The sequence below is a fragment of the Triturus cristatus genome, chromosome 11 (genome assembly GCF_964204655.1).
Source record: "Triturus cristatus chromosome 11, aTriCri1.1, whole genome shotgun sequence".
NCBI classification, from domain to species: domain Eukaryota; kingdom Metazoa; phylum Chordata; class Amphibia; order Caudata; family Salamandridae; genus Triturus; species Triturus cristatus.
The window spans coordinates 136,270,027-136,294,852 of record NC_140594.1 but is presented as its reverse complement, the minus strand read 5'-3'; the positions used below and the strand labels follow the sequence as shown (position 1 = coordinate 136,294,852).

Genomic DNA, 24,826 nt, shown 5'->3' with positions numbered 1-24,826 from the left:
AAACAGGTTCCAAAGGGAAGCCTGCCCCACTTGAGCATCTGCCTTGGCATCAGAATCCAGGCAGTAATGTTTAGTGAAAGTATGAACTGATTTCCAGGTGGAAGCCTTGCAAATCTCTGCAATTGGAATATTACGAAGCAAGACCGGAGTAGCTGCTTTCCCTTTAGTCAAGTGAGCTTTAGGCTTACTAGCTAAAGATTTATTAGCTTGTTGGTAACAGAGAAGAATGCAGGAAACAATCCATCTAGAAATGGACTGCTTAGAAGTCGCCAGACCAGTATGGAGGGAACCATAGTTTACAAATAACTGGTCAGATCTCCGTAGATTCTATGTCAGGACCAGAGGCTCAGATTATGCCTTATTCTATCTTCGCTTTTATTTTAACAAATTTAACAGCAGTCAAAAGACAAAATTTCAACAAAAAACATCAATTCCCATGAGTCATAGTGAGATCCAGAACATTGTGGTCGTTCTATAGTGTCCATCAATGATCCATATAGTCCCTTCACACTGTCTTTGCCTCCTCTATCTTCGCTGCTTCGCAGCCAGTTAAGTGTATTTTTCTCATTCTCCATATTTACGAGTGTTTGTGATTCTTAATTGTGGACGATACGTGCTATTGATGCTTTTTATGATTTGTTCCAAGTGGAACCTGTATTTGAGCGCTCGCGCGTGTGGTCTATTCTATTTCAGGTTGCCCGATCCACGGGAGCGCTCTGTATGCGGCCTGTCCATTACTGGTGTGGTGCCTTGTATGCCCGCTAAGTTGACTGCCTCGTCTCGCCTGCTTTCACTGCGCGCGTCTCTTCAGATCGAGGAGACAGCGCTGCAAGAGTCGCGCTGACAGAGCCTTGACCCCGCTGCCACAGCCACATCGGTGATCCGGGTCTGTATTCCTGATTCTTTCCTCATCCTAACGCCCCGGCTGGGATCCATATAGCGGGGAAAACCCGCAATGACATCTGAAGGCGGTAATTGGCACATATTTAATAACAAGAGGGTGATCCTCATTAGGCGTGGACGGCTGGGCAGCGGAGTCCTGTCAGTTTATCTGAGGGCTTTTTTCTCCGTGCGACGTGGACTCCCCGGGGGATTCAGATGACGAGGAAGGGTCTTTACGGCCCTGGAGCCCTGTGGTCACTTCTCCCTCAACCCAAGGGGAAGACTCTGGCATGCTGGACCCGGACCAGATTGTCCATCCACGGTCCGCTGCTTGGACCCCCGGGGAAAAGGTGGCGAAGTTCGTCGCTGGCCGCCTCCACAAACCCCTTGAGAAGGAGGCTTAAAAGCAGAATGCCCGAGACTCACCCTGAAAGACAAAGTTGCTTGTACCCTGGAGCTAGACTCGAAAATGGCCACTTTTCTGGCCAAGTATATGAAGGACCCACATAAAGGTACTGACAGATCTTGGCTTTCATGTCAAGATAAGCTTCTCGACGCCATTGGTCCCATAACTAAGATTTTGGACATGGCGGAAGAGACAAAAGTTACGGGTTCCCTTATATCGCCCGAGGTGCTATCCTATTGGATTCAGCAGGCCATCATTTTCATGGGTAACGCAACTGTGACCTGTCAACGGAGCGGCGTCAATCATTATTGATCAAGCTGGACCCCAAGCTTGGGGATTTGGCCTCCTCGGAGGCCGGGGCAGTGGCACAGGGGGGCCTTTTTGGGGATCCCTTTGTAAAAGAGCCTGGGAAATTTGTTGCAACGTATACCTCCTTGGATAAGACGCAATCCAATATCAAGCGCGTTTTTAACCAACGGGTTTTCCAAGGGGCCGGCCGAGGAAGGGGCCGCTCGGGGTTTCCAAAATCCCCAAAAGGGACAATGCTCCGGTTTCAGACAATATAATACCACCGTCAACTACACAAACTTCTACCCTACCAGGGGCCAGCGCTTCAGAGGTCGAGGAGGATTCAAGAATAATACCGGAGGCGGCAATTCAACCGCTAAGTGTGATACCTTCCTCTCAAGTTCTGATTAGGGGTGGGTTGGCAGGTTTTCTGTGCGCATGGCTTTCTATCACCTCGGATGCATGGGTCTTACAGACCGTACAAGGTTTCCACATAGACTTCTACGATCATCCTCGTCAGCAATACCACATTCGGACTATTTGCTTCAAAGCTCACGATGCAGACCTCATACACGCAGAGGTCTCCGCACTCCTGCACAACTGAGCCATTTGTCAGTCAGTCCTGCATCGCAACGTTTTTTAGAATTTTTTTTCTAGTGGACAAATCCGCCAGCGGACGGCGGCTGGTTATCACCTCTGGGAGTTCAACGGATGGTTGGTATAGCGTCACTTCAAGATGGAGGGGATCCATGTTCTCCGGGATGTCCTAATTCCCCTGGACTGGATGGTGCATCTGGATTTAAAGGACGACTATCTGGTGGTTCCGATACATCCCCCTCATCTGCGTTTTCTTCAGTTCCGCTGGAAGGGCCAGGTCTACGAGTTTACCTCCCTTCGGTTCGGTCTTTCCTCAGCACCATGGTGCTTTACCAAGGTGCTCCACCCGGCGGTGGAGTTTCTCAGAGCGCAAGGTATTCGCATGATCGTCTATTTAGATGATATTCTCATAATGTTGCAGTGTCTCAAGGTTTTGACCTCTCAGTTTCAGCAAGCGGTGAACCTTCTGCAAGGATTGGGTTTCGTCAGCAACGAGCCCAAGTCGGTTCTCATTCCTTCACAAAGAGTGACTTTTCTCGGGTTCGTTGTGGACTCGGTCCAATATTCCTTGAGCCTCCCTTCGCGGAAGATGGCCAAGATTCGCCATGAGTTGCGACAGACCATGGCCAAACCTCGCAAGTCGCTCCGGCAAATTGCCTGGCTGGTGGGACTCCTCTCCTCTTCCATCCAGGCAATCTTCCAGGGTCCCCTGCACTTTTGTGCCCTCCAACGGCTGAAGGCTTACCATCTTCTAAAGGGTCTGTCTTACGCCCAGTCAATGCCACTCAATGCAGTAGTAAGGAAGGAGATGGTGTGGTGGCTGGCGCACATGGAGGCATGGAATGGCCGGGCGATCTTTGGCTCCGCCCCGGACCTGATCATAGAATCAGACGCCAGCAGAACAGGTTGGGGCGCCTGCTGCAGGGAATTCTCTACTGGCGGAGTCTGGTCATTAGATGAACATGCCCTTCACATCAACTGTCTGGAGCTCATTGCCGGGTCCTTCGCTATCCATTGTTGAACCAAGGACAAGGTTCAGTCATGTGTCCTTATCAAGATGGACAACATTTCGGCGATTCGGTATGTCAACCACCTAGGGGATCCCCGCTCCCGGACCCTAGCGAACCTGGCGAAAGATTTCTGGGGCTTTTGTCTAGCGCACCACGTCTCGGTGACAGCAGAGTACCTTCTGGGGCAGACCAACCAAGTGGCGGATTGGCACTTGAGACATCTTCTCGACTCCAAGCTGTGGAAACTGGACACATGGGTCTTCAGGTGGCTGGAGGATCTGTGGGGGCCGTTTTCGGCCGACCTTTTTGCATCGCGCCTCGACCATCAAGTGCTGCGATTTTTTAGTTGGAGACCGGATCCGTTGGCAGCAGCCACGGACGCCTTCCTTCAGGATTGGTGTCAGGAGAAAGGTTATGCCTTTCCCCCATTCTTGATGATCACGAGATCGGCGGCCCAGATCCATCGTCAGGAGGCGGAGGTGGAAATGGTGACTGTTTTGGAGATCAATAGTTTGGTTTCCAGTTCTACTGGCACTTTCTTTGGATTAACCAATACAACTCCCCCAGTTTCCTCATCTACTCCTGAATTCGGACCTGGTTCCCCACCATCTCACGGCTCAGGGTTCCCTCCAGCTGATGGCCTGGTGACCTTCTGGCAATGCTGGTCGCTCCCTGGACTATCGCAACCGGCTGAGCGCCTCTTGTCAAAGGCATGGGCAGATAGTACCACCAAGCGTTATCAGTCCACCTGGACAAGATGGGTTCATTGGTGTCTTCGGAGGAACCTGGATCCCGCGGTGGCAGACGTTGTTCAGATATTGAATTTGTTGGCTGATCTGGCTACGAATGGATTGCCATACCGTTCAATCAATGCGATGAGATCGCTGATTTCCACGGGCCACGCCCCGTTGGAAGTGGCTCCGGTGGGTGAACACCCTTTTATTTGAAGGTTATTTGCGCGTTTTTCGGCCCTATGGGACGTCAATCTGGTTTTGAATCTCTTTCTGTCCTGGCAGCCAAATAGGTATCTTTCAGTAAAAGAACTCTCAGCTAAGCTGGCTATGCTGTTATGTTTGATCTCCTGCAGGAGGGTTTCTGATGTGGGAGCTTTGGATATTTCTATTCTTAGTTTTATCCAAATAGAATTTTAAAACCCGTCTTATATCCAAGGAATGAAGAGATCTCTCCGCTGGAGTGGAAGGATGCTGGAAAAAAGTAGGCAAGGAGATTGCCTGGTTCACATGAAAATCCAATACCACCTTAAAGGGGGGGGGGGGGGGGGGGGGGGGTGATTTCTGATGAGTCCTCATAACCACTTTAGATGCATGAAAAACTGTGTATGGCTCTTTACAGTATAGTGCCTGGTGTTCGCTAACCCTGCGGGCAGAAGTAATAGCCACAAGGAAAGCCGCCTTCCAAGACAGATACTGAAGAGAAGATTTATGTATGGGCTCAAAAGGTTCTTGCATAAGGCGAGAAAGTACCACATTAAGCTCCCAGGGAGGGGAAAGATTCTTATTGGGAGGAAAAACCTTCTTCCAACCCTCCAGGAAATCTTTAATGACCGGAATTCTGAATAAAAGTCAGTTTGTAAAGGGCATTTGCTGTAGGCAGAAAGGGCTGCCAAGTGAACCTTAATGGAAGAAAATTGAAGACAAGATTGTGCCAGAAGAAGCAAATATGGGAGGATGACATCTTCCTGGCAAGAGGCAGAATCTTCATTGTTTGACGAGTACCAAATACAGAATCTCTTCCATTTGTAAGCATAGGTGGACCTCGTGGATGGCCGCTTAGCTTCTTTGAGGATGTCCATGCAGCTTTGGGGTAAAGTTCAAATGTCCATATTGTACTATTTCAGGAGCAATGCTGCCAATTTCAAAGAGGAGAGGTTGGGGTGCACCATCTGGCCTCTGAACTTCGTTAGTAGATCTGATCAGCAAGGAAGCCTCCTGAGATGTGGACGGATAGTCCGGTGAAGGAGGTCCGTGAACCTCCACTGACGTGGCCACTCTGGGGCTAGAGAATCATTGTGGTCCGCGACGGTGCCAGCTTGATGACTGCCGGGATCAGGGGAACTGGAGGAAAGGTGTAGAGCAATCTGTCTGACCAGTTGATCCATAGGGCATTCCCCAACGTTCCCGGTTGGTAGTACCTTGACGCAAAGTTTTGGCATTTGCTGTTTTCTGCGATGGCAAACAAGTCGACCTCCGGAGTACCCCATATTCCAAAGATATTGAGGACCACGTCGTCGTTTAAGACCCACTCTTGGTTTTCCTGGAGGAGTCCACTTAGAGAGTCGGCCTGAGCATTTTGAACACCTGGGAGGTGAGTTGCTGTTATGGTCAAGTTTCTGGCCAGAAGCCACTTTCAGATCGTTTGGGCCTCCCGAGACAAAGATCTGGACCTCGAGCCTCCCTGCTTGTTGAGGAAGTACATTGTTGTTGTATTGTCCGTCTGTATAAGCAGGAAGTTGGAGCTGAGTGGTGGACGAAAGGCTTTCAACGCCATGTGAACTGCTCACAGCTCTAGGAGATTGATGTGATAAGTAGATTCCTTATGTGACCATTTACCCTGGATTTGAAGTTGACCTGTATGGGCTCCCCATCCCAGGAGAGAGGCATCCGTCACTATGGTCAAAGAGGCATCTGCTTGTGAAATGGGATCCCTCGTAGGAGATTGGTGGGATAGCACCACCATTTGATGGACCGGAGGGTGTGCTGAGACAGTTGAATCCGGGCTTCCCAGTCTCCTGTTTGTTGATCCCATTGATCTTCCAGGTCTCAAGTGGAGATGTGTTTTCGGAGTGAGGAATATACAGGATGCCATCGACCCCAGGAGCTTTATCACAGTCAGGCGAGACAGTGCCAGGAGAGCCTGAGCCTCCCGAAGGATCAATAAGCGTCTCTCCTCCGAAGGAAGCACGTTTGCCATGCAAGTATCGACAGAAGCTCCCAGATATTGCAGGTCTTGTACGATAACCAAAATGGGTTTCGCCTGGTTGATATGAAGACCCAGCCGAAGGAGAAGATCGGAGGTCAAATTGAAATGCAGCTGAGCTTCCTGAGCTGTGGATGCCCTGATTAGCCAATCGTCTAGATAGGGGTAGACAAACACTTTGTGCATCCTCAGATGCGGGGGCACCACCGCCATGAATTTGGAGAAAGTTCTGGGTGCTGACTTACCCGACTGGGAGCACACAGTATTGGTAGTGGTTGTTCCCCACTGTGAACCTCAAGAATTTGCAATGCTTATCTATGATGGGAATATGGAAGTATGCATCTTGAAGGTCGACTGAGCATAAACAATCTACTTGTAACTGAAGGTAGATTTGGTGTAATCCTAGAATTCTGTATCTCTATCTCCGAATCCACTTGTTGGCCGTCCTTAGGTCGAGAATGGGTCTGAACTCGTTCTTGTCTTTTTCACAAGAAAGAATCTTGAGTATAGCCCCATGCCACGTTGTAAGGGAGGAACAGTTTCCACCGCGTTTCTGTAAGAGAATGTCTGCTTCCAGTGCAGTTGGCGCCATTGGAACTTGGATTGTTTCAGATGTATTGACGGTGGAGGGCTCATAAACCTGAGCGAGTATCCATTGCAAACAATATTCAGCACCCAATTGTCTGGAGTTATTTTTTGCCACTGTCTGGTAATGTCTGATACTTTCCCTTACCGGAGCAGGTAATGGAGAGGGGGAAAACATGATTCAGGGTTTTGCCTCAGCTGGTATTTTGCCTCCTTGAGAGGGCTGCTGGCCTGATCTTCCTCTTGTTTGTTTTCTCTGGTACGGCTCATAGGAACATTGATACTGTGATTGCGTACCTGGCTGGCAGCCCTGATACCATCGAGGGGTTTGAACCCTCTGTGTAGAGTACCATTGATGAAAACATTTGCGCTGCTCCTTAGGCCTCTCCAGGCTTACGGTTTTAGTGTCTCCATTTTGGCTTTCATCCTGGCCATCTCCTAGTCAGCGTGAGTGCCAAAAAGAGTCGTACCTGAAAACGGGAGATTCAGAATGCCTTGTTGCGATTCAGGCTTAAGTGACGTAAGGCGTGTCCATGAATGCCGCTGTAATGCCAAGCCATGGCAATACTCTTGTGCAGCAAGGAGGAAAGTGTCTGCTGTTGCATTTATAATTTGATTAGAAACCATCAAACCCTCTGCAAGTATCTCATTAAAATCCTCTCTTATGTCTCTAGGGAGATAGTCAGCTAACTGTTGGAGAGTTTCCGACAGTGCCGTGTCATATCTTCCCAACAAGGCTGTGGCGCAAGCGGCTTTCAGGACAGTCGCTGCTGTGTTACAAACTTCCCTCCCCGCCGAATCCTTTTTGCAACTTTCTTTATCTGGTGGTATTGTCGAAGTTGGAGTCGTGGTTTGTTGCTTCTTGGCAGCCACCACGAATACAGAGTCTGGAGTTGGGTCTAGCCTAAGGAAAGCAGGATCCTGCTCCGGTATTTTTTCTGTAGCCTGGAAGGAGCCCACTTAATCGTAGATAGTGTCAAGAAAAGCTCCATCGCTGGTTCTAACAGTCCTGGCATCAGAGGAAGCAAAGGTCATGACACCTGTTTATGTTGCAAAGTCTCAAATATGACGGAAGTAGTAGGTGTAGGGGTGGAGACTGGAATGTTCAAATTTGAAGCACCCCTCACTAAAACCTCTGGTAATGTTGAGATGTTAACTGGTGAGATCCATGGGGGAGGTGAATCAGTCAGCGTAGATGAATATCTGCCAGTGCTTGACGAGGAAGTGTCTCTAGTATGTTTAGAATGAGACCTCCATCTATGATGACGATGATGTAAATGAGTAGAGAATCTATGACAACGAGAACAATGCCTCGTGTGGGATCTAGACCTCGGCCTTTGTGGTGAAGATGGTGGAGAAGGCGGTGGAGGAGGAGGAGGAGGTGTAGGAGATCGTGGGTCCACATTCAAGACTGCTGATGAGATGCTAGGGAAGAAGAGAGCCTAGACGGAGAATAGGTTCTTGAATAATCTGAATCTGACATGTAAATATGTCTCCTCTTCTTACACGCCTCCTGTAATTTTGAAGATGGCGACAAAGTTCCTGAGGAGGTTCTTTCACTCCCTCTCGACGTCTATCTACTTGTCGACGGCGACCTTTGACGTCGTATCGAAGGTGGATCTCGCTTCGACGTCGAGAGCCGCCCTCTCTGCATCGACCGATGCTGGGAATGTGCCGGTGATTGACAGTGATGGCTCGACGTCGATTGACACGCCGTCGATTGCCGGGGCCATCTCGACATTAAGTGACTTCGCCGGTGTGACAAGGTTCTCGACGGCGACCTACGAGGTGTCACCGTCGGCAGCAGACTTCCTGATCCCGACCGAGGTGGAATCGTCATCAGCTTAAAAATTGACGATCTTTTTCTCGACGTTGAACGACGTCGTTTGGACCCAGAGCCCTGGGTCGACGGCAAACATGTCGGACGTTTTTCAACTCTTCTTCTACTGGGGAGCTCCCCAGAAGCTAAAGACAGAGCCCTGGTAGAGGAATGACCCTCTCCTCGCCCTGGAGTTCCACCTGAAGACTTGGCCTGTCGTTTTCTTCCCTCTTCAGCTCCCTGAAGCCGGATTTTCTCTCTTTCACACAGAGTACGTTTTTAGGAGGTTTTGCAGATGGAACAAGCATCAGGAACATGAGAAGCAGGAAGACAAATTATGCACACACTGTGAGGATCAGTCTTGGCCTTCTTCCTACCACAGTCTGGGCACATCAAAAAGAGATGGCATTTTTGAGTGAAAAACTGCCAAGTTTCTGTCAGAAAAAAACAGAAACACGAAGAGGAAGACCAAAGACGTCGAGTGAAGCAGTTAGATGCTAAATTCAGAAGTGAATTTTGAAGAGATACACCCAATTAGTAGAGCTCAATGCTCCAGGGTCCTGACAGCAGGAGCCGGAAAAAAGAACGGAAGTAACTGCCACTGGCTGTGCATGATGGGATACTGGTGGTCTCTGGGATCTCAAAGGCACAGCTTCTATTTTCAAAGACATATAATGGTAGCCTATGGGGGCTACTCTGTCCTTTCCTTTGACCCCTATCATGAAAAAAGGGATTTTGTGAAGGAGATTATTCTGTGTGTTTAATACTATTAAAACTACATAAATGTAATATACTGGCTACCTTTTTTAATTCCTGATGAAGATGGGGCCAGTGTAGCCTATGTATTTAGGCTGCATATTGTGTTTCTATCTCGTAAGTGTCTTTACAGGCCTTCCTGAAGAAAGGCAAAAATATCCACTTAAGACAATATATCTATAGAAGTGCTCCGGGGTCCCCGCACGTGGGCTGGACTATTCAAGTGCTTATGACTATACATGGAAATCCCCCACGAGAGACGAGTTAAATCTTAGTCTGCTATTGCTGGAGACCAGGTCTCCAATGTTCAAGACCCCAATGAAAAGAAGCGACTGACCAATTGATCACTTTGAATCCTTTCCGAGGCAGGCCAGCCAAAACCAACCTGCCAATTACTGCAAAAGTAGGCCTCACAGATCTTTCATGGGTTTCTTGAATTGCACAGCAAAATAAAGCAAAAGCACCTGGGGCGGTGGAGAGAAAGGAGAGTAAGCAAAATGGTGATGGGTAAGAAGGGGAAGAGAAATAGTATCTAATATTGTGTGTTTAAGCACACATTCTCTACAACCCTGGCTGTGCTTTTTTATAGAGCGTAAACCTGAAGAATGTTAACCCTCCTTCATTCTATTGGAATCGAACAGTAATTTGTTAAAGAACAGGTTGCCCCAAACACACGTAATCTCTGGGATCAGATTCTAAAGGATTAGTCATCCGGCTCATAATAAAGCCTGATGCAAAGGACAATTCAAGTGTGTACTAGTTTTCTCGGCACTTCATTTCTTGCCCTCAGAAAAACCTACAAATTGCTGATCATCTGATTTGTGCTAGTTGCATCTTAAGATGAATAAGTAGAGATCCTCTTATAGTCAAGCCTTTGGAGATGATCATTGATAATGGAGTGACAAGGACAAAAAAGATAGGTAGAGATTTTGTGATCCAAATTGAATTCAAAAACTAACTTTGGAAAACAAATGGTCAAATCCAGAGTACAATTGGGTCCTGGGAAAATGATGTGCACTGGGAGTCTGTGAAAACAGCTGACAAACGATTGCTATAAAGAACAGGCATGCAAGCATCAAAAACAAAAGAGGAATAAAATGACTATGGGGTCTGACATGGAAAATATGAGCGTGGAAAATATAAAGAACCAAGTCTTTGTCAACTCTTTAGTTTACTTTCAATGTAGGCACCAAATGCTTTTAATGAATAATAGATGGTTTCATTAATCCAAACGTGTCATTAAATGAAAGGGTGCCCATTCCCTAAAGGCCTTCACAAGAAAGTGGTTTCTGTGGCACATACCTCTAAACACTAGATCTCTAAACACTATCCTAAAGGCTGCTATGCGTATAGCTCACTTGTAGCCACTCAGTTTAGTTACAAGGTTCTCAGGAACCTGTGTAGCAAGACAGCCAGCCAGTTTGTGCTGCCACCCAGATAGTCTGGAGACTTTATCTTCTCACGCACAAGAGGAAATTGTGGCATTAATAAGAAATGGTATTCAAGTTAGCTACTTTGGTGCACGCAGATCTTAGCCTTCCTTATTCCACATAATCTACCATTAAATCTGCTCTCAACTATTCCTTTAGCTAACAATTTATAAGTTAGCAAGCACACACTGAAAACTTGGGGAGCGCTAGGCCATGCTGAATCCAGTTTTCTATTAAAGACACAGGCCTCATGCTATGTTTCAAGCTAACCCTTGAGGAGGAAGGATAGAAAAAGGAATCCCTGTACAAAGGTTACAGCACAACAAACAAACAGCAAAGGATGAAAAAAGATATCGATACAAAGAGGCAATAGTTCAAATGAAAAAAACAATGGTTTGATCGATAACATCTCCTTGTCAATCCTGTGGGAATCAATCCAGAAGCAGGACATCTAAACATAGGCATACACTGTTCACTAAATTACAACTGAAAAGTATTTTTTGTTGCACAGCAGAAATTGGGATATAAAATGTTTTTGAGGAAAAGCTGAATGGACTTCAAAATAAAGCATCATCCTGTAACATTATACAGTGTAAGATAATGTTAATTCTATCCTGTTTCATAAGGAACACAAAGTCATTAGTACTCCATACTGAGGATGGCTGCTACAAAATTAAGTTGCAGGTTGTCTTACCATAATTTTTTCAGCCATCTGTTGAATCTGCTGAGATTTAGTCTGAATATCTTCCTTTAGTTTGTTTTCCCTCCTTTCCACTGCCTCCAGTCTCTTGACTTGGTTTTCCAGAGAGTGCCGTCTTTCCTTCAAATGAATTGCAAACTAGTATGAGTCTTGGCAAATGGCACAATAACAAAAGCTACAATTTTGCACGCTACTTTCTCCTAGAGATTAGATTCTTTAACAATGTCTATGTACTGTTTCTTGTAGAGCGCATATATCACCAGAGGGTCTCATAGCGCTTTTCCAGGACTCAGGAAGATGGTTAGGAATAAAAGAAATTTAGAATAGCCAGGTCTTTAGGGACTTACGAAATGTATATGCTCGATCTCGGTTTGTAGGTGTATAGGCAGAGAGTTCCAGAGGGTGGGGGCCAATTTTAAAAAAGATTTACTGCCATGCTTAACTGTTCGGACCTTCGGAACTATTAATAGGAATTTGTTTGCAGAGCGAAGTGTCCTAGAAGGCTGATACCTCTTTAGTTTAGTTGTCAGATACTGAGGGCCCAGTCCATTTAGGGTTTTATGGACAAGACAACACATTTTGAAGTCTATTCGCTTCTTGATAGACAGCCAATGAAGAGACCTCAAACTAGGAGGAGAGGGAGAACGGGCTGGAAGATTTAAAACTAGTCTGGCTGCTGTATTTTGCAGAACCTGGAGCTTATGAAGGAGTTCAGAGTTTATGGAAGCCAACAGAGCATTTCCATAATCCAGGCGACTGACAATCAGACCTTGGATCAGTGGCAGACAGCAAAGACAAAGCGACCAATTTTACGAAGAGCGTGCATTATCCCGTAGCAAGTACGTGTTGTAAGGTTGACATGATCACGCATAGAGAGTTGGTTGTCTAAAATTACCCCGAGATTACGGGCTGTTTCTTTCGGAATAGGACAGGTACCTAAGGTAGGGGGCCACCAGTCATTTGTCCATAGAGTCTGTGTATTGCCAAAAAGAACAACTTCTGTTTTATAAGCATATAGCTGGAGGTTGTTAATTGACATCCAGTTGTTTATGTCCAGCATGCATTGTCCAAATCTATATTTGGTTCTAGCGACATCCAAGCCAAGAGTGATTAATAATTGTGTATTATCGGCATACGCCAATGTGTCGAAGCCGTGGTCCTTGATGATTTTAGCCAAGGGAGATGCATATAAGTTAAAGAGCGTCAGGCTCAGGATAGATCCCTGAGGGACGTATATATTTATGAGGTGGCTCTAGGAAGTAAAGCACCAATTTGGACTCGGGAGGTACGGTCACTCAGATAAGGATAAGTTACTTGCCTGTAATCCTAGTTCCCTTCCAGGGGTATCCTCATCAAAGTCATAAGCACTGAATATTCCCACCCACGTGTGGGGACCCCGGAAATAATATAAGATTATATATGGAAATCGCCGGGACGCTCTTTGGAGCAGCTGAGCGCTCTACAAAACAAACAGTAACATAACATAACATAACATATATACAACTCTACATACATATACACACACACACACACATATATATATATATATATATATATATATATACACACATACATATACACACATATATCATTTTTTATCATACCAATGCAGCTCCCAATAGGAGGCTAAACAATGTAATTACACACAGACTGTATTTACAAATATATATATGTAAAAACACAAGAGGGCAAGTAGCACTTGAACTCTGTTTTTTAATGAGCAGAGTACTCAAATAGCAAACTGCAAATAAAGTAGACATTGTTAGCCTACAAGCTGCATTGCAAACCAATAGCATAGAAAATGAAAGCATTTTCAACAAAAACTGGCACCGTGCCTTTAAGGCAGCTATGACCCCTAGCATCCCATCATGCCTCAGGGGTGACAGTTCGGTCAGTTGTTCTTTGCATAACCCTGAAGGTCAGGGAACAAAGATATCCTTTAACACTTCAGAAAAGAATTTTATTTGCCTGGGGAGGTGGGTGGGTTGCTTATGACTTTGACGAGGATACCCCTAGAGGAGAACTAGGATTACAGGTAAGTAACTTATCCTTCTCTCCCAGGGGATCCTCATCAATAGTCATAAGCACTGAATAGAATAGCAAGCCCATCAACCACCTGCAGGCAAATGAGAGTAAAAATTACCCATCATATAATAACAGCCGAAATCAGCTGTTGAACAGATTCCTCAAGGAGGCCTGGCCTACTTGGGCGTCTGTTCTGGTGTCTGAATCCAGACAGTAGTGCCTTGTAAATATATGGACGGACCTCCAAGCTGCCGCCTTACAAATTTCAGACATGGGCACGTTATGAAGGAAAGCAGTAGTAGCCGCTTTTCCTCTGGTAGAGTGCGCTTTGGGAGTAAACCCAAGGGGCTTCTGCGCTAATTGATAAGCAAGTTTGATGCATAAAACTATACATCTGGAGATGGACCGCTTTGAAGCTGCAAAACCAATTCTGATCGACCCTTAGTTAACAAATAGTTGATTAGATTTTCTCATAGATCTGGCCCTATCCAGATAGAATTTTAAAACCCTGTTCAGGTCCAGAGAGTGTAAGGCCCTCTCAGCTGGCGTGGAGGGATTGGGAAAAAAGGTGGGTAAAGAGATGGTCTGATTTACATGAAAATCTGACACCACCTTAGGAAGGAAAGAGGGGTGCGTTCTCAACCCGACCCTATTAAGATGGAAAACTGGATACGGTTCTTTAGAGCAGAGAGCCTATATTTCGCTCACTCTGTGAGCTGACATGATCGCTACCAAGAAAGCCGCCTTCCAAGAAAGATGTTGTAAGGTTTCTTTGTGTGGGGGTTCGAAAGGCGGACCCATCAATTTTGATAGCACCAGGTTTAGCTCCCAGGGTGGTGAAGGAGGCCGTACCGGAGGGTAGACCTTCTTTAAACCGTATAAGAAATCCTTAACAGCCTGTAACTGAAATAAAGAAGGTTGAGAAGGTGAGCGTCTATATGCAGTTATCGCTGCTAAGTGCACCATAATGGAAGAAAACCTCAACCCTGCTATCGCCAGATAAAGTAGGTAAGGAAGGATGACCTCTTCCTGACCCTTGGTTGGATTCTACTTGTTCAGAATACACCCCATATAAAGCCGCTTTCACTTGCATGCATACGAATGCTTCGTGGACGGTCTTCTTGCTTCCTTCAAAATGGACATGCAGTCCTGCAGTAGTCCTAGGTAGCCATACTGGAGAACCTCAGGAGCCATGCTGCCAAGTTCAGTGAGGGAAGGTTGGGGTGATGAATCCTCCCGTTCCTCTTGGACAGCAGGTCCGGTCTGCACGGCAGCTTCCTGTGAGGGCATTCTGAAAGGTGCAGAAGGTCCGGGTACAACCACTGTCTCAGCCAGTGCGGGGCAATTAGTATCATCCTCGTCCACGAATGAGACAGCTTGGTGACAACCTTCGGGATTAGCGAAAGAGGTGGAAAGGCGTACACAAATGCTACTGACCAGTCTATCAAAAGGGCATTCCCTTTCGATCCTGGTCGGTAGAACCTTGGGGCGAAGTCTCGGCATTTCATATTTTCGTCGTCCGCGAAGAGGTCGATGGTGGGACGACCCCACGACTGGAAGATGTCTTTGACGACCTCATCGTTGAGAACCCCAGTCTTCTCGGTCTTCGAAATGACGAATGAGAGCATCCGCTCTCACGTTCTGTTCTCCCGGCAGGTAGACTGCTGTGACTGACAGATTCCGCGCCAGGAGCCAATGCCAGAGTGTTTGAGCCTCCAGTGAAAGTATGCGTGAGCGAGTTCCCCCCTGTTTGTTCACGTAGTACATTGTGGTTGTATTGACCGTCTGTACTAATACTGAGCTTGTCTGAATCGAGGGAAGGAAAGCTTTGAGGGCTAGGTGAACTGCTCTCAGCTCTAACATGTTGATGTGATAGTATCGCTCTTTTGGAGACCATAGTCCTCGAGTCTGGAGAGGACCCATGAGGAACCCCCAACCCTGCAGTGAGGCGTCCGTGATCAGCGTCTGAGCAGGCAGAGATTGATGAAAAGGAATTCAGACTTGCATATTTCCTTTTCTCATCCACCAAGGTATGGACGCTCGTGCCGCATTCGATAGACTTAACTTTTCGTCCCAGTGAGCTGTCTGTTGGTCCCACTTGAACTCCAGATCCTGCTGAAGAGGACACATTTGTAATCTGGCATTGGGAACCAGAAAGATGCAGGATGCCATCGACCCTAGCAGGGAGGCAATCCGACGTACAGGCAGTTTTCTGTTGTGTAGAACCAGTTTGTATTTCTGTAGGAGGGAACACTGTCTCTCCTCCGAAGGAAACACTTTTCCTACCTCGGAGTCTAGCAGAGCTCCTAAGAAATGTATTTTCTGCGTTGGCTGTGAAGTTGACTTGTCGAAATTCACATGCAGGCCCACGCTGTCTGCTTCTAGGCGGAGTTGTTGCCTTGACGCTGATTTCCTCCTTCTCTGGAGGAACGTCTGCCCCGATATTACGATCTTTGCTGGCCTTGTTGATCCTGATTTTTCTGCCAATGAGGAGTTTGAACCCTCTGTTGGGAGGATCGCCGATTGTAAGGTTGGAATCTCTTGCGGAATTCCTTCTTCTTTTCAAGGCCCACTGCCTTCAACGTGTCCAGCTCTGTTTTCATCTGGGCCATCTCTTCATCCGTTTGAGTCCCGAACAGAGAGGAACCGGAGAAAGGAAGATTGAGGATGCGTGACTGCGCTTCTGGCTTGAGCGCTGTAAATCGGAGCCAAGACGTTCTTCTTGCGCATACCCCATGAGCATAAGCATGAGCCGAAAGGGTAGCTCCATCCGCCGCAGCACTGATGACCTGGTTAGACACCAGACTGTCCTCTGTTAGGATTTCCACAAAATCTTTGCTATCTTCTTGTGGCAACTTTTCAGTGAATCTCTTTAGTGAGTCCCACAGAGATCGGTCAAATCTTGCGTTCTACTCTCTTTATCTGGTGGAACAGTAGAGGAGGATGCTACCGCATTGGTCTTCTTTGCCGCAGCAATTATGACTGAATCCGGGGGAGGATCGGCTCTGAGGAAGAGCGGGTCGTCCTCTGGTAAACTGTACTTTTTTAAGATTCTCGCTGGAACGGTCTTAACACTCGCCGGTGTGAGAAAGATGTCCATCACTGGCTCTATGAGGCCTGGTACCAAGGGAAGCAGAGGCCTAGATGGTGCTCTTTGGTGTAGAGTTTGGTGTAGAGTCTAAAAAATCACAGAGGACTTACTTTGATGAGTAGGCATAGGGATACCCAGCTTTACCGCCCCTCTGCCAAGAATGTCCTGAAAAGTGTAGATATCGTCCACCGGAGAGACCCTCGACGGCGGCCTGTCTGTCAAAGTAGGCGAGTAGTCTCTGTGGGACGTACGAGTGGAAGAAGTGGACGGAGTCGGGGATCTGTGCGCTCTCCTCCTGCTTCTTGATCCAGCCCTCCTTCTGTGCGAGTGCACAGGGGTGCGGATGCGAGCTCTAGCTCTTGAAGGAGATCGTTCTTTATCCACTGCTTGTATTAGACGAGCCAACGGAGATCTGTGCCGAGGGCTCGAGTAATGCTGCTCCGTCGTGACCTTGTCAATGGCCCAGTGATGCAACGGCATGTACCATCGCGGTGACAAATGGATGGAAGGCGATCTGTGCCTCTCTCTACCCTCAGGTGACTGCGCATAGGGGGGGGGGGGGGGGGGGGGGGGGGAGTTCACCTCTTCATGTGCAGACCTGTTTGGGGAATCTTGGTGCCCCTCCCCCCCCCCCCCCGACACTGGGCTGCTGGAAGTGGAAATCACCACCTCCGGGGATCTTGAAATTGACCCTCGTTGAGAACTGCGGGAGCCTGAAGGTGACGATGATAGGCTCACTGGAGGTGATGCGTCTCTGGAAGGGTGCCTTGACATTGATCTGGAGCGTCTGTGCGCCGACTGTTGTCTCAACGGAGACGTATGCCTCGACGTTGACTTTCTTCTCTTAGAAGGTGGACTTGATCTTGCAGTAGAACGTCTTCGACGTCGAACCTCTCTCTGACGCCGATGGAGTGCCATGTTTCGACGTTCTCTGCCCCCTCTCAGAGGACTGCTGCCTTGACGTCGACTGCCGTTGGGTTGCCAGTGAAGGAGACTTCTGCCTCGATGCCATAGATCCATGCACCAATCTGGGCGGCGTCTTCTGTTTCGACGTCGATGATGGAGTAGGACGGATCAACGTCGAAGTGCTTTGACCTGACTTCGGCGGAGACTTCTGCTTCGACGCCGAAGGAGATGCCCTGTGTCTCAACGTCGAAGATCGTTGGACTGATCTCGACAGAGACCTGTGCCTTGACATCGATCGATCGCGGCTGATGAAGCGATGACAGAGTGATGTGCCTCGACGTCGATCACCGATAATGAGGCGACGACGGAGCGATGTGCCTTGACGCCAATGCGACGACGGAGTGATGTGCCTCGACTTCGAACGCCCAGCCGGAGCGACTGAGACCTGTCTCTCGACTTCGACCGTCACCTGATTGACGGAGTACCTGTTACCTTCGTCGACGATGATTTAGTTGTCGATTGATGATGCGCCGGCATCATCGAAGTCTTCTACGCTGATTTCTTCGTCGTTGGCAGCTTCGACGTCGATCCCGACACTGACAGAGAACAGGTCGGGACTTTTCCTCTCAACGTCGACCGAGTTCTCTCCTTCTGCAGCCTCACAGGAGACCTACCTCTTTCAGAGAGGCCATAAAGTTGAATCATCTCCTTGTCCTTGATGGTCCTTCTCGACAACTTCTTACAATGGTTGTTAGAAGAGTGAGACACAGGGAGGCAGAGAATACACACAGGGTGCGTATCTGATCTGGCCTTCTTGCCACAGGAAGGGCAAGGATCGAATAAAGAAGGCATTTTTAAAGAAAATAAACCTTTTCTGGAACACAAAAAAGGTATCACTCTCACTCTAAAGCAAAAAGGCGTTGAGTGAAAGCACAAAAAGTAGAAAATTATCAGATATTTTTTGACAAAGTCAAAAAAGGAAGAGCTGAAAATCCAGGGTCCTGACTGAAGGAGCCGGAAAGAACAACTGACCTGTCACCCCTGAGGCATGATGGGAAGCTAGGGGTCATGGCTGCTGTAAAGGTACGGTGCCAGTTTTTGTTGAAAATGCTTTCATTTGCTATGCTATTGGTTTGCAATGCAGCCTGTAGGCTAACAATGTCTACTTTATTTGCAGTTTGCTATTTATGAGTACTTTGCTCATTAAAAAACAGAGTTCAAGTGCTACTTGCCCTCTTGTGTTTTTATATATATTTTGGCAAATACATTCTTTATGTGTGTAATTACATTGTTTAGCCTCCTATTGGGAGCTGCATTGGCATGAGAAAAAATGATTTATAGAGCTCTATATATATGATTTCTAGATATAGTTTTATATTATTTCCGGGGTCCCCGCACGTGGGTGGGAATATTCAGTACTTTTGACTATTGATGAGGATCCCCTGGAAGAGAGCTCCTGAACCAGGCCAATGCAGGGCCCTCGACATCAGCCTCTCTCAGGTGATCCAGAAGAATGTAATGTGAAATGGTGACGAAAGCGGCCGACAGATCTAACAGGACTAAAATGGCCGAACTCCGATTGTCCAAAGAGAGTCTGATGCTATCTACCAGTTCAAGTAAAGCTGTTTCAGTGCTATGAAACGCTCAAAACCCTGACTGAGAGCGATCCAGCACTTTTAATTTTCCCTAGATGTTTAATTAATTGACCATTTATCACAGACTCTTGGATTTTACCAAACAGAGGAAGAAGAGAGATAGGTTGATAATTGTTTAGTTGTTCAGGGTCAGATTTAGGTTTCTTTAAAATGGGTCTAACTATGGCCTCCTTCCACCTTATGGGTACCTGCGAATGTAGTAATGAAAGGTTGAAGAGCCTCGTTAGGCAGGGAGTGATGACTGGACTGATTTTTAATAGAATCTGGGAAGATACTATATCGGAGGGGGAGCCTGATTTTACCTTTTTAAGTGCCAGGGTAACTTTTTCCAGAGAAAGTTCTGAGATTTTTTTTTTAGGGTATTGGCCACCGAGGAGCCTCTAACTTCTGTTCTCTGAGTATGCAATTGAACAGAGTCCTGAGGAAATTGACTATATATTCTGTCAATTTTCTCTACAAAGAAAGTGCACAGAGAATCAACCCACTCCTGAGAAGTAACCAATGGGGGCTGCATAGAGGAAGGATGTGCGAATTCATTAAGAATCTTGAATAATTCTTTCTGAGAATTAGAGGCTTTATTATTCTTTCCCCTAGATATTGTTTTTTTCCGATATAATATGGGCTAAATACTGTCTGTGTAAAAGTTTGTAGTAATTAGGGTCAGTAAGGCTTTTTGAATGTCTCCATTTACGTTCAGCCTTTCTAGCTGCTAGTTTGTCGATTTTTAGAGCTGGAGTAAACCAAGGTGAGGATTTGTGAAGACCTCTTATTTTTTTCTTTGGGGCGATTTTATCCAAGGCCTGGCCGATTTTGGCATCTAATAAGGTGGCTGCATCATTGGGAAGGTTGGTATTTGGCATCGGAGGAGTGGTAAAATATGCAGAATCAATATTTTTCCACGGTCTACACCATATTTGTTCTGCTACAGAATTTGTATGGCAAGAGGATGTGGTTAAAATATTCAATTTAAGTAGGTAGTGGTCAGTCCACAGGGCAGGCATGGGTAAGTCAGCCGTTATGTTGTGAGAATTTGTAAATAAAAGGTCTAGTGTATGACCAGCTATATGTGTAGGACCTTTCACTATTTGTGAGAGCCCCAAGGTGCTAAGACTGGAAATAAGATCAACTGAATGTGAATCGGTGGAGAGGTCAATATGGTAATTAAAATCACACAACAAAGGAAAGTTATTGCTTGTTAGCATGTGGGGAGCAATTATCTCCATAAGGCGACTGGAAAATTGGACTTTGCTGCCTGGAGGACGATAGAGAATGGCCCGTTTCCAAGATCCCTTAGTTAAATTATTAATTTTAAAAATGCAAATATCTACCCAGTCTGTACTGAGGGAATCAATAATGGTAAGTTTGATATTTGCTCTAAAAGCAATAGCTAGTCCGCCTCCTCTCATGTCCTTTCTATCCACTCTAATAAATTGATAATCCGGTGGAAAGGCTAAAGAAATATCTATCATTGAGGACTCTTCGAACCAGGTCTCTGTTATAAAGAAGATGTCTGGCTTCTCAAAGTCAAGCAGGGACCATACTTCTAGGGTAGGTTTGGGGAGAGATCGGGCATTACAGTATAACCCTGTTATATTTTTAGCGTTAGGCTTAGGGTCAGTTGTGACTAGCCTTTTTTGACTTGTTGAAATGAGGGGTATGTTATCGTGAGGAAGCTTAGTGTTATATTCAGGGGGAGAGAAATTGTTCAGAGAATGAAGCTGCTTACTTGTGTATCTAATGGTGTCCATCGGTAGGGTGATTACCAAAAGTCACTGGAATCAAGCTATCCTGGCTGAGGAGGGGTGAAACCCCGAAACCGGTCCTGGGATGCTCGTTTCCACTCGAGGGAGGACCTGGCCCGGCAGTTCGGGCTGGACTGTTCCCATTGGGCACAGGGTCAAGACTGATTTGCATATGGCTGGGTCCAAACTGGAATGGCATGGTGAGCAAAAAAATAATGGATTTAGGCCCAGATCTCTGTACTGGGGTGAATGTATGACATTGTTCTGCATTCTGTCCAGCAATAGTTCTTTTTGCGATTACCAAAAGTAAGCAGATGGGGAGAATAGGCTGTGAGATATAACGGGCAGCGTGGGAGGTGGCAGGCGTCGTCCAGGAGGGGACGGGCGCAGATGGGCTTGCCTTAGTCGCGCCTTCAACATTTACTTCCACTGCCTTTCCCATCGGAACATTTGTAAATGAAACAGACTACAGACATGGTGCTTGCCCTGAAGACTATTCACTTGTCATCCGCTGTGCTCCAAGTGGGGGGCACAAAACTGAACCTTAACAAAGTGAAAGGACGCTGTTACAGAGCTACACGACACCACTTGTCGGCGTGCAGGAATACTGCTTTTCAGTATTTAGGATCCAGTCTGACACATGAGGGAATATTCACAAGATGAGGAATCAGCAGTTAAAAGTATCCATCAGCATCTAATCATAAACGACCTTTAGTGAGTCACACCATTCAGCTGCCTGTCTTGGACTAGAAGGGCATCAATGACAAGGCATACCTATGATCCAAAGTTTGCCCCTGTCACTTTTGCACCAACAAATCTTTGAGGTAGGTCCAGTAGTTCAGCCTATTCTACAGCACATCCAAATCAGAATTTTTAAGATAAAGCAGATATTTCATTATTGTCATTCCTGCAAAACTGCACCATTGGGCTGTGTCTAGCACACAGTGGCTTCCTGAGCCATCTCACCTCTGCTTCAAGAAGTTTCTTTTTCATGCCATCAGAAGAATCCTCACGGTTCTGCAACTTCTCCAGTTCGCGCTCGGCTCGCTCCTTTGCTTGCCGAATATTCTGAAGCAATTCTGTGGCCTCAGAACTGGCTTTCATGGCCTAAAAGGAAAAACACATAGTAAAATGTGATTGAATGGTGTGGTCAGGTACTGACACAGCCTAAAATGCTAGGGAAGAAGGCTGAATACCAAACCCGATCCAACAAAAACTTGCAACAAACAGATATTTGGCATCATTCCCTCCAAAGTACCCATAATGTATGCCTCTGTGGTGAATCCATGCTGGTTTCATTTTGCACTATTACATTCCTTACACTTTGGCCCAATTGATGTGCGACTCATTTTTAGATTTGCTGTTTTTCCTATGCTCCTTGCATGTCTCCAAGCTCTTATCTCTCAACAAGCAAACCAATGCACATATATAAATGTGGAGTGCTTGATATAGTACATAATAATGGAATTATGCCCATTTACGAGTGCTCTCTATAAAGCACATGTTGATTACGATTTTTAAACAGGACACAGCTTTTTAAAGTGGGAAGGGTCTTATTAGAGCCCATCTCTCCAGGACTCACAGTTGATGACTTGGTCACTGGGCCATATCTCCTTGCTCAGCTCACAACTATTTGCAGCTTGTGACACCTTCTGTTTTCACTCCTCCTAACATCTGACTCAATCCAGCTCCTAGATCAACAGCCAGCACCTGCTGCAGTCACCCATCATTCAGCCATTTCTCTCCCACTCTCACACTGATTGCTCCCTCAGATTGTTCTTTCAAAGCTCTACTAGCTTAATCCACCTCTGCCCAGCTTCCATCTCATCCATTCCTGTGCCTATAAACCAAACTCATATCCACAAGGGTCCATCTCAACACATCACTAGCCGTTCTGCATCTCAGACTCATTCACAGTGATTTTTGGGCATTCACATCTTACAAAGATGGGGAGAGAAATCTCTAGTTGTAAGTAACAAACCAGTTTATGCACAAAAAAGACCCTAGCTTACCTTTGTGAGTTTTTCCTGCAGCTCTTGGATTTTGTTCTGCTGCTCAGCATTGATCTGAAATGAAAAAGCAATAGCTCATGAAAGGATGCTACCACCACATTTCACAGTGGAAGGTTCCTCAGTTACTAGGATGGTACTTGGGTATTAAAGCGAATTAGCATTTTTAAGATAATGCCCATAGCTTAAGGTCTGGCATTCATACGGCAATGTGTACAAAAATCAGTTTTTATATAGGAAAACAGGAGGAGACTCAAATCATAAACCAATAGTATACAAAATAGTTATTTCAAAATACATTCATCACCATCCGCGTGTATTTCAGGTAGATATTTGGAATTTGCTAGGTGTAGAGGGCAAGGAGATTAACTCTGGCATGTTCTTTTTCTACCAGAAAAAAATAATTTTCCTTCTCAAATGGTTTCACTTTATTTTGGTATTAAATAAAAAAAAAAATCACCTTTCAAATAAAAAAATCAAGCCAAACACCATTGGCTTGACTTGGCTATTTCTCATTTGCAGCAGCAGAACCACTAACTGCTTTAAAAGCTAAAATATCTAAGCTTTTGAGTGTTGGTTTCGAATCACACCTGAGTGAATTCTACGTAGCAGCACCCCATTTTGCAAACAGGTGTCAAGCATAGTTCTCTTAAAAAAGGAGGGTGTTAATAATGGAACAGAGGCAAGGGTCTGTGAGCAATGAACACACCTTTAAGGAATCTTTATCCTGACCCTACATCCTGGATCTTTTTCCAATCTTATCATTTGGGTAGAGTTTATTCACAGACTGCAAATATCACAAAAGGTTGAGTAGTAGACCACAGGGCCGTGGTGTCATCATGGTAAAACCACCTTTTGGCAGGTAGACGCTTTCCTCTCAGGAGGAGGAAAGGTTTGCCCTAATTAACCGAATCCTTTTGTAAAGCACCACGGTGAGGTAGTTTGTGGTAGTTTAAAAAACCAAGATTGAATATGGTCATCAGGGATAGACCAGGTTTTGCATCAGCAAGGTACAGTCAACAGAGGAGCAGTCATCCAGTAGACCTGCAGCCACAGAAAGGCTGCAGAAAAATCAAAAGTGTTGATAAAGATCTGTGGCACCACACTTAAACGCAAATGTAATGCCCTGCTCTGATGGTACCGGCTTCCAGTCAGGAAATATTGGTACACCATGTGCTTTCGTAGGACAGATGCATGGAAATAAATGTTGTCAGGTGCACAGAGCACAGCCAGCAATCATTCTGGGTGGCTGCATACTGCCCTTCGGGATGTGGAGGAACCAATTCAGATCACAAAGGTTTAGAATGGGACAGAGCCCGTCATCTTTATCCTTATATGGCAACAGTGGGAGAATTAGCATTTCCCCCGTTCAGAAAGTGGGGCTTGCTCTACTGATTCTCCAAAAATAATTCTCTCAAACTCTTGCAGGGGTACTAACTCAGGCAGAGATGGAGGTATCGACTGCCTCGCTGACCTCCGTGGCCCTTGCCTCGCTGCCCTCCGTGGCCCCTGCCTGGCTGCCCTCCGTGGCCCCTGCCTGGCTGCCCTCCGTGGCCCCTGCCTGGCTGCCCTCCGTGGCCCCTGCCTGGCTGCCCTCCGTGGCCCCTGCCTGGCTGCCCTCCGTGGCCCCTGCCTGGCTGCCCTCCGTGGCCCCTGCCTGGCTGCCCTCCGTGGCCCTTGCCTGGCTGCCCTCCGTGGCCCTTGCCTGGCTGACCTCCGTGGCCCTTACCTCGCTGACCTCCGTGGCCCTTGCCACGCTGACCTCCGTGGCCCTTGCCTCGCTGACCTCCGTGGCCTTGCCTCGCTGACCTCCGTGCGCTTTACCTCGCTGACCTCCATGCGCTTTGCCTCGCTGACCTCCATGCGCTTTGCCTCGCTGACCTCCATGACCCTTGCATCGCTGACCTCCATGACCCTTGCATCGCTGACCTCCATGACCCTTGCATCGCTGACCTCCATGACCCTTGCATCGCTGACCTCCATGACCC

General features: G+C 46.7%; 1 protein-coding gene across 6 annotated transcripts in view; it reads right to left on the bottom strand.

Annotated features, from left to right (window-relative positions):
• Positions 1–24,826, bottom strand: part of CIT (citron rho-interacting serine/threonine kinase) — a 1,313,172-nt gene that overhangs the window by 744,141 nt on the left and 544,205 nt on the right. For all 6 annotated transcript variants that reach the window (XM_085636268.1, XM_085636269.1, XM_085636271.1 and 3 more), the window contains exons 16-18: positions 22,842–22,895; positions 21,796–21,936; positions 11,405–11,530 (exon numbers count right to left, since the gene is read on the bottom strand). In XM_085636268.1, coding sequence (XP_085492394.1) covers positions 11,405–11,530; positions 21,796–21,936; positions 22,842–22,895 — 321 coding nt within the window. The remainder of the gene's footprint in view (positions 1–11,404; positions 11,531–21,795; positions 21,937–22,841; positions 22,896–24,826) is intronic.